Source organism: Psammomys obesus, unplaced genomic scaffold (genome assembly GCF_907164565.1).
Source record: "Psammomys obesus unplaced genomic scaffold, mPsaObe1.curated_primary_1811, whole genome shotgun sequence".
Lineage (NCBI taxonomy): Eukaryota > Metazoa > Chordata > Mammalia > Rodentia > Muridae > Psammomys > Psammomys obesus.
The window spans coordinates 13408268-13418912 of NW_026589732.1; the positions used below are offsets into that span (position 1 = coordinate 13408268).

Genomic DNA, 10645 nt, shown 5'->3' on the forward strand with positions numbered 1-10645 from the left:
TGGAATTACAGAGGTGTAGATCAGTATACACAGCTAGAACTTTTAAAAAAAGTAAGTAAGTTACCAAGAACCCCCCCCCCAAAAAAAAAAAACACAATGATTTTTGGGTTATTCACAGAGTTCTGCAAGCATTGCAAATTAACTTGAGATTATCAGACACTCTGTTCTGATTAAAATTATTATGGGTGTGTGTAAAAGTCTTGTATATGTATCTGTGGGTGTGACAGGACATATGGAAGTCAGAGGACAACTTTATGGAATTGATCTTCTCCTTCCGCCTTGATGGAACCCAGGTCTCCAGGCTTGCACGGCAAACCCCCTTACTCACCGAACCATCTCTGGCTGTATTGACTGACTGATTGATTGACTGATAACATTTTAGCCGTGTGTGCTTCCTGTGCATTGTCTTTCTCCTTTAGCCTAGAGCTCAGCTAGGGCAGGGACTGATAGCTGTGCCTAGGCTGCTAATAGCAGCCCTCTCGTAGACGGAGATGCTGGCTGAAGCTAGTCCCACCTACTGTTCATTGCAGTGGGCGAGAGGCCTGTTGGCAGAGAACTCTTTGGGCATAGGCTGAGAATTCATGCCTTGAGGTGGTGGCAGTGGGGCTTCTTACCACAGGGCGTGGTTGAGGTAGGTCGGAAAATCATATTCAAGAAAACCAACCAGGGACATCTAAAGAAGATCTTCCTGGCAGGCAGGAAATAAGAGACTATGCGGTGACACAGAGAAAGGCGCGGGGTCGCACGGGTGGAAACACCGCATGAACTTGCCACAGCGCAGCTGGAGTTCTCCTCCGGCAGACGCCCTGGCACAATGGCGTTTGCAGTCCCAGACAGCCCCGCTGGGACCAACACTTGCTGTTTTGCAGAGGCCAGAAGCCTGCCGCAACTTCTAGGTGGCGACAGCTGTTACCTTGCAAAAAGGACCCCGTAGTTTCCCGTGCCACGCGTCGCCACCGCCCCAAGCCCCCTCCCACGCTTCTCCCGGAGCTCCGCCCGGCGCCGCTGTGGGTCCCAGGGGAGTCGCGGGCGCACCTGGAGCTTCGGGGGCCCGGGGACCTCTCTCGGAGCACAGCTGGTGGCGTGCTCCCTCTAGGATCCCCTTAAGTGAGGAGGCTCTGTCTAGCGCCCAGCGAATAACGTTATCCAATTGCTTCCCGTTTTATTCGCAGGCTGGGAGCAGCGAAAGCCTGTGCTCCAGGGGAGGAGGGAGTCGGGAGGGCGGGGACCAAGGGACGGCTTGGCTGCTTCACCCCGCGCGCGCGGCCAGAGCGCCCCGGTCCCGGCAGCGGCCAGAAGTGCCTGGAGCCCCGCAGCAGAGCGCCGGGCTGCCCGGAGCCCCACGATGGAGTGAGTATCCCAGCGCCGTCTGCCGCTCCCTGCCTCCTTGGGACTGTTGCCATGGTGACCTATCCTCCCCATCTTGGTCCAGCCTGGGTGTTTAATTTCAGCTCAGTGTGTTCGTCTTGCTGTTTCTATAGCAGCCGCTGCGGTGGGGGTATCGATGGCCTTGGGCTGCGGGGATTTGTGCCACTGCCTTGGGATACATACAGGGGTCATATTGCCAAGGAGTCAGACCTGTTAAGCTTCTCTGGGTTTTTGCCCAGATCTTGCCCTTCTTGGGGAGTTGGCCGCAATAGCCATTACTTCCGATTCAAACCATGTCAGCATTATTGGACTGCAGTTAAGAGGTGTGTGTGTGTGTGTGTGTGTGTGTGTGTGTGTGTGTGTGTGTGTATGTAGGGGCTGTCACTGCGGATTCGAAGCAAATGTGGTTTGCTTCGAGGGTGTGATGGAAGGATGATGGATTGTGGGGAGATACGAGCCAGAACTGGCTACTAGAAACCACAAGAATACCCCAAATAATTGATTTGCTCTTGGTATATTTGGAGAAATGAGACAGAATGTCTACCGGCAGTTTGAGGTTCAATGACAATGTTGGTCATCACAATGTCTCCCGCATTGCATGGAGACAAGAGAGGCGGTAACCAGAAAAAAAAAAAAAAAAAAAAAAAAAAAAAAAACAAAAAAACCAAAAAACAAAAAACAAAAAGGGCTTAGGGTGAGGACCCAGACTTAGGTCGCTCCTTTCTCTGTCTTTGCATCTCCACGTTGCTGGTCACTCTCCCATGCTAACACTGCAGCAAGGTCCCCGTGACAGGCGCCAGCGTGCCGCTCCAGGAAAGCCAGCAATTATATCTTTGCTCACTTGGTCAGCTTCTCCCTCTTGCTCTTTTCCCACGGATACTCACTGACTCTGAGGCTGTATGAAATAATATTTCAGGTTAGAGATAATGTCATGTTTCCAGATGCTAGCGCCTCCATGCCAAACCTCAAAACTCTAGATTCAGCTTTTATTTTCTGCAATTGTGTAGCTGCAACCTAATCCCCACCCAGCAGAAAGGAGGAGTGAGAGGTGATGTGGCATGTTAGGAGTGAGTTAGGGGTTGTAGAAAATAGTCCTTGCCTGGCAACAGCGTTTGTTGATTTTCCTCGCTGATATTTTAATGCATGTGAGCCTCAGTTTCCCCAGTTGCACAATGGGAAAGCTAGTCCTTATTGGTTAGTGTTACTGAGAGGGTCAGATAATATTTGCTTCTCCTTTGGAGGGTTTTGTAAATTTTAAGAACAAATAGAGGAGTTAGGTTAAGAGCTGGCCTCCAGAGCCAGCTTGCCTGGGAATGAGTCTTTTGACACATTGCTGAATAATGACAGTCTTGCTGGCTTTCATTTTCCCACCTGGAAAATGAAATAATAGCAGCTGTTTCCTGTAAGGTTTTTTTTTTTTTTTTGGTAAAAACTCAACAATTAATATACACATATAAACACATGTGTTAATACATACACGCACAAATCTTAGAGCAGACCCAGAACAAAGTGTGCTGAGTAAGTATCACCTGGTGTCTGTAAGCGGTGGCTATTATTTGTTATTACTGCTGTGGTCTCCAGCCTTCTCTGTTGGCAGTTCATAGTGTCTCAGGTAGGCAGAAAGCCATTTTTGGACAATTTTCATAATTTAATATGATAAATATACTTATTTTGTGTGTGCATGTACATATGCATGGGCAGAGGACAGTCCGTGAGAGTTGGTTCTCTCCTTCCACTGTGTCATCAGGCTTGGCAGCACATGCCTGACCTGCTACGCTAGCTCTCCAGACCACAGATACTCACTCTATAAGGAACTACAATGTCCTAAGGGCAGCAGAGCCTACTACAGTTCCCATAACGACACGGTGGAGGTGAGGACTGGGGAAGGCTCCTGGAATTCAGTACAGAACCGGCAGCTTGGCCTCTGAGGTGCTTCATCCCCATTGGTCACAGTCTTCACTATGGAGACTGCCCTTTACAAGGAGTTGAATGCTGGCCCAGTTGTCTCATAGTGTGGGGTCAAGGGCAGCTTGTTTTGTTGTACAGGCATGGAACAGTTATTTTCACCTCACACTAATGTCTCTCTCTTAGACTTAGCATCTAGTGGCACAAATCCTCTGGGACTTCCCGCTGTTTTCTCCCGGTCTTGACTATGGTTGGTATCAGATGGGCCTACCTTATACCTTCCTTCTTCTCCCTCTCCCCTTTGGGTATGAACAGTGTCCTATACAGTCTGATCAGCCTGACCTTGGCTTTTTCACCCCATGGGGCATTCGAAAGTCCTTCTTATCTTCCCTCAAACCTGCCCAATTTCCAACTGTCTGTCTGCCACAGTGGTTTTTTTTTTTTAACTTTCTTAATGTAATTAGTTTTCCTCTCTTTGCTTTCTTTCTCAATACTACATTTTCTGTCCATCTATGGGTCTAACATAATTTATCAAATGTCGATTGATCCTTGCACTTCTGTCAAGCCAATCCTATCTCCTCATCTCATCCCAGGAAGTCAGGCTGCTTTGATTTGAATATGAGTGAGATATAGTCTCAGTTCCCTCCACTTATTGTGTCCAACTTATATTTGTGAAAAAGAGAGGATGAATTTGAATGAGTTTCTTCATTTAATCAGCGGGTATTTGTTGAAATTGGCAATGGTCAATAAAACAATCATGATTCTCAAAACAGTCATGTTCAATGTCATATAAGGGCAGATGCTAAACCAGTAAGCATAGGAACTATGTGATGCAAGGTGCAATACATGCTGTGAGAAAAAAAGGACACACAGGAAATAACAGGGAAAGCACGGGGTTTGGGCTAGCTGGTCACAGAAGCCCCCTTGAGAAACTGATACTTAACGTGAGCTAAAGGATGAGCAGAGTTGGCCAAGTGAGTCCTGAAGGGAAGAAGTTTCTTGTTCTGGGAAATCAGCATGTGCCAAGATCAGGAAGCAGGAGTTATCTGGGCAGTTGGAAGAACTGAAGGAAGGGTCTTGTGCCTGGAGCTTTAAAGAAGATGGTCCAGGGATAAGGCTGAAGAATGTAGTGTGTGTGAGTGTGAGTGTGTGTGTGTTTATGTAAGTATGTGTGTGGTGTGTGAGTGTGCATGTGTTTATGTGAATGTTTGTGAAGTGTGTGTGTGTGTGTGTGTGTGTGTGTGTGTGTGTCACAGTATCTCTTCTACTGTAAAAATACCCTGGCCAAAATGACTTAGGTGAGAAAGGGCTAATGATGGCATATAGCAGAGGAGACCACCTGTCTTGGCAGGGAAGGCCTGAGGTCAGCCAGTCATATTGCATCTGCACCCAGAAGCAGAGTGAGAACAGCAGGTTGGGCCAGGCTATAAACCATCAAAGATGGCCCCCATGATGTAATTCTTTCATCAAGCCCTCTAAATAGTGCCACCACCTGCTCACCAAGTCTCCCAATGCATGAGCCTATAAGGGAAGGGGCATTTCACCTGCAAAGCACATCAGGGAAGGTCACAAAGTCCTATATACTTCCTGAGCGTTTCAGAGGGTTGCTGAAGACAGTAATAAAACGTCAGTTCTAGAAATGATATAAAATACCCTAAGCTTTTTTCTTCTTCTTAAGGCACTTAAACAGATGATGTAGAAATGATCATAGCCAACAATCTGAAAGCTGGAAGTGTCTTCCCCAGGGAGGGGGACAATCAATTTAAAAATATGCTGACTGCCAGCCCAGGTGTTTAACTAAAATGAAAGTGTATGTAACCAAAATACCTACTCATTTATTCATGAGCATTATTGGTTTTGGCCCAATAAGAGATTCTTCATTTAGATAAGAAAGAGCTCTGTAGCACCTAAGCAAAGAGGGAAATCGATCACTGAGTTTGGAAGTTTTCTGGCTGGAATGCTCTTTTCTGGATGTTTAGATATGAGAAGCTCCACTATGGAAACCAGAGACAGGGATGGTGGGTTCTGCACAGTGCCAGTCTCGCTTGGGATGCAGTGCAGTTCATGTCAGGCAGTTGCTTGGCTGTGGTTCTCAGTGGCTTGAGTGTGGGGTGGGTGTGACTGGGAGGATACACATGAGTACTTGCTAATTTGATTCCACTCTTGGAGCTTTCCTCACACATCTCTGGAGCAGTCTACAAAACAGCGTGGGATCGGAGAGGCAGGGAGAACTATAACGTGGGAATTCTTCAAACTGTTGCCATCCCTGCAAACACTGGGGGCTCTAGTGATGCTCTTGGCAGTCTCAGAGCCTAACTGGTGTTCCCCGTCCACCCAGACAGCAGCCTGTGAGGCAGGTTTAAAGCGTTCTGAGGAGATCATAAAACAGCTAAACTTGAGAGGGGCCTGCAAGGGGCCTTGAGACACTGTCTTAATCTTTTGCTCAGACCAACTGAGAACTCACTGTACAATGCTCTGGCCTTGAACCCACAATTCTCCTGCCCCCACCTCTTGAGTTCTGTAATCACAAATGGGCATCCCCCTATTTGGCTTAAAGTTGGGTTTTGCAAATGAACAAATTCAGGCCAATCAAGCTATAAGTGTGGTGGGGACATACAGCCCTAAGTTCAGGACCTGAATGTGTTCATTCATTCATTTGTTCATTCATTCATGCATGCCTGCAGCCATCTATTTATTTTATAAGATTTTGCTTTGTATTTTTCCTGAGTCAGTGCTTTGAAAGGTACATTGGGATAAATGGTGACAAACCATCCTTGGCCCTGTCTTCAAGGAGTTCATGGGTTAGACTGTATGTGACGACAGTTGCCAAGTAATGTTAGAAAGTTTGGCATGCTTATCCTGTCTCCTGTGGAATGTGCTGTGCTCAGTACATCATGAGTATCACACATGTTTCACAATGTGTGAAAGCTCAATGGTAGTGCATGTACTTAGCATGCATAAAACCCCCAGTTTGATCTCCACCACCAAAAGATAAATGTATAAATATTTTTAAAGTTAATTTTATGATAATGTATGATTTTAAATAATTAGAATGTCACAGAATTTGTGGTGTACACATCTTCATTTTCCATTCTTTCTTTCAAATCTCGGCCCCAGGAGTTGTTATCATGAACAGTTTGGAGATAGCCTCTCAGGTAATTTAAACACCCACAGCAAGTCAGAAACATGAGCTTTTGTGGATTAATCTCCTTTTCATCCACAGCAACCCTTTTGTCCTCACTTTATTCTGTGCATACTTTGACATAGTACTTCATATGCATTTATGAACAAGTTTGTTTTACTTTGGGAGTGTGGTTAATCCACCTTCCTTCACTGGAGAGGTGTTTTGCTTCCATTTCTTCATATTATATACAGTGCTACAGTAAACATCTTGGATACTTCAAATATGAATCTGACAATTGCTTTCTGGAAATGCAGAGTGAGTGAATGAAGATTATAAATTTTGTCAAGCTACTGTCAAAGACTTCAAAAAGGCTTTCTCCACTAGCCAACCTCATATTGCCCCAGTGACTTGAGCGAGCCTTTTGTATGTTGAAATGAACATGCATGACATCAGCTCCCAGGAGCATGGTTGCCAGGAGCCATGATTTTTCCTGAGCTCTTTCTGTGAGCTTAGTATTTAGTTGAAAGATTCATTTTAAGCAAGACTCAAAGGCAATACATTTCTAAGCTATTCCTTTGATGAATGAATACATTGGATGTGTATAAAATTTTAGGATCATGGAACTGTGAAAGTAGATTAGTTGGCAGAACCCTTACCTAGCATGCAAGAAGTTATATTTGATCTCCAGCACTGCTTAAGCTAAGCCTGGTGCCACACAGCTGTATCCTAGCACTTGAGATGTCGAGGAAATTAAGAAGTTTACAGTCCTCTTTGGCTACATAGAGAATTTGAGGCTAAGTTGGCTACCTGTTTAAAACAATCAGAATCATGTCTTTTCCTCTCATAATTTTGTGTGTTGTTCTCTGATGTTCTGACATAGATCATTGCTGCGGCAAAGCTGAGGCTAGCCTGGTTATTTCTTCTTTATGTGTGGCTTCTGTCCCTCCCTCCCATACTTTTATAAGCTTTTTATTCTCATAAAATTACTTTTAAGCATTGAACACTTTAAAACTTATCTGTGTTATTTGTCAATGAAAGTTACTATATTAGGGTTTCCTGGAAAACAGTGACTCCTTTGATCTGAAGATGCATGTTTCCATTTATGTATTCATGTCTTTTGCTTGTTTTGATTTTTGTAGACAGAGCTTCACTATGTAACTCAGGTTGGCCTTGAACTTGTGGTATTTCCCAAACTGGCCTCAAATTCATGATCCTCTTACCTTAGCCTCCTGAATGTTGGCATTTTAGGTGTGTGACGTCATTCTTGATGGTTTTCATTTGTGGAGAGAGTCTCCTCATTCCTTCCAATGTAGAAAGATCTACTTACTCTGTTTTCTTCTGCAGGGACAATTCACTGTTACTCCTTTGCAGTGGTTTGGATAGGAACGGCTCCCATAGACTCATGTGTTTGAACACTTGGCCCATAGGGAGTGGCACTATTAGGAGGTGTGGACTTATTGGAGTAGGCATGGCCTTATTGGAAGATGTGTGTCTATGTGGGAGTGGGCTATGCTCAAGCTTCAGCCAGTGTGACACAGTCTCCTTTTGCTGCCTGGGAATCAAGATATAGAACTCTCAGCTTCTCCAGCACCATGTCTGCCTGCATATCTTCACACTTCCCACCATGGTGATAATGCACTAAACTTCTGAACTGTAAGCCAGCCCAAATAAATGTTTTTCTTTTTTTTTTACTGCATTTATTTATTTTTAAATTTTTTCATTTATTCACTTTGTATCTGAGCATAGCCTCCTCCCTCATCCCCTCCCAATCCCACCCTCCCTTCCTCTTCTCCTTTCATACCCCTTCCCCAGTCCACTGATATAGGAGGCCCTCCTTCCTTCCATCTGATCCTAGCCTATCAGGTCTCATCAGAACTGGCTGCATTATCTTTCTTTGTGGTCTGGTAAGGCTGCCCCCAACCCCCTGTCAGGGAGAGGTGATCAAAGGGCCAGCCACTGAGTTCATGTTAGAGACAGTCCCTGTTCCCCCTACTAGGGAGCCCATTTGGAGACTGAGCTGCCACGGGCTACATCTGTGCAGGGGTTCTAGATTATCTTCATGAATGGTCCTTAGTTGGAGTCTCAGTCTCAGAAAAGACCCCTGTGCCCAGATTTTTTGGTTCTGTTGTTCTCCTTGTGGAGCTCCTGACCCCTCAAGGTCTTTCTGTCTTCCCCTTCTTTCATAAGAGTCCCTGTACTCTCTCCAAAGTTTGGCTATGAGTCTCAGCATCTGCTTTGATACACTGGTTGGGTAGAGTCTTTCAGAGGCCCTCTGTGGTAGGCTCCTGTCCTGTTCCATGTTTTCTCCATCTTCTGATGTCTATCCTATTTGCCTTTATGAATGAGGATTGAGAATCTTACCCAGAGTCTTCCCTTTTGCTTAGCTTCTTTAGGTATACAGATTTAGTAAAGGAATGTTCAAACAAACAGGTGAAGGAAGTAAAATGTTTTTCTTTATAAGAGTTGCTTTGGTAGTGGTGTCTCTTCATAGCAATAAAATCCAAACTAAAACAACCTTCCACAACTAGTTCTTTGCCTGATTTACCACTAAGATTTTATTACACTTAGAAGTCTATGGAAAACAGACACATTCTCTTTGTAAGGCAAGATTTGTTTATTGTTATTCTGATGTCGTTTTTTATTTGTAGTGGTTTTATTGTTACTTTCAGTTTTTTTTCTTGACTCTGCTAGCTCACTTGGCACTTCTTTTTTATTCCTATTTAAAAATTTATTTATTTATTTATTATGAATTAATTTATGTGTGTTTGAATGTATGCACATGTGATGTGTAAGTGTACTCTTGAGTGTGTGTGCAGAGGCCAAAAAAGAACATCAAATGTTCTCATCTATTGGGCTCTCCATCTATTCTTTTGAGTCAGGGTCTCTCCCTATGATCAGGCTTGCATTTTTTAAGGTAGATCAAAAGCCAGCAAGCTCCATCAATCCTCCTATTTTCACCTTCCTCAGAGTGGGCATTAAAGGCATTTGTGGGGACCCTTGGCTTGTTACATGAATGCTGGAGTCACAGTTCCCATTCTCATGATTGTGGAGTGAAAGCTTTTAACCACTGAACTGTCTCTCAGGCCTTCTGCAGTTGCTTTGTAAAAAAGGCCTATGATTTTATAAAGTCTTTTGCATGCTTAGAGAATAATTTATTTGGTTAATTTAATTCTTATGCTATGCTCTGAAATCCTCTCATCTGCTCCTTGCTTGCAAGTCTTTTCCTTTAAAAATGAATGTGTGCATAGAGCACTTAAGCATGTCGAGTGCTTTGTATTTACTACTTACAGAAAGAACACTTTTTCCAGAAAGTGAGAAATGGAGACAGCCGTTTTGGGAGAATGGGAATTAGATCAGATATTTTATCTCATGAATATTTAGCAAAACCTCATAAAGAGTGAGCAGATGACTTGGATCCCATATTCTGGCTGGCTCCATGGATGTGTTTGTTTGCAGGAAGGTAGATGTTTGGTTCCTACTTACTACCGCCTAGTTGCTTTCAGTTTGCACCTGTAATGGTTGCTTTTCTCTCTGCTGTGATAGAATGCCTGATCGAGGCAGCTTAAGGATGGTAAAGTTTATTTTGGTTGATAGCTTGAAGGGACTCACTACTACAGCGGGAGTGGCATGGCCTCAGGACTGTGAGACAGCTGATCAGAAAGAGGTGAATACTGGTGCTCAGCTCATTTTTTCCTTTTTATTCAGTTTGGACCCTGTCTTGGTAGGGTTTTTATAGCTGTGAAGAGGCACCATGGCCACTATAACTCTTATAAAACTGGGGCTGGCTTACAGTTCAGACGTTTAGTCCATTATCATCATGGCCGGAAGTGTGGCAGCAGGCAGGCAGACACGGTGCTGGAGAGAGAGCTGAGACTTCTACATCTGGATAGGCAGGCAGCAGGAAGAAAGAGAGTGTCACAAGTGTGGCTGGAGGCTCAGGCATTGCAGAGTGAATTCTCTGTAAAATAGATGTCAGTGAGTGGAAATAAAGCTCAGGTCTCCAGGTCGGCCTCTTTTGTGGTCCACTACCCACACATTCTTTCCACCTCTGAGACTGTTTCAGCTTCAGGAGAAAAACCAGGCATTCATCATTTCCAATTCATGACTCTTCCCTGCTTTACTCACTGGCTGAGGCCTTTCACCTGGACTGTAAAATATTGTGGTAGATTTTCTTTTTCCTTCTCTCCGCCACTTTTCTTTCTTTCTTTCTTTCTTTCTTTCTTTCTTTCTTTCTTTCTTTCTTTCTTT

General features: G+C 44.4%; 1 protein-coding gene across 1 annotated transcript in view; it reads left to right on the plus strand.

Annotated features, from left to right (window-relative positions):
* Positions 1-1297: 1297 nt before the first annotated feature.
* Positions 1298-10645, plus strand: part of LOC129675214 (paralemmin-2) — a 271653-nt gene continuing 262305 nt past the window's right edge. The window contains exon 1 of the mRNA XM_055605232.1: positions 1298-1350. Within this exon, the coding sequence (XP_055461207.1) occupies positions 1346-1350 (5 nt within the window). The 5' untranslated portion in view covers positions 1298-1345. The remainder of the gene's footprint in view (positions 1351-10645) is intronic.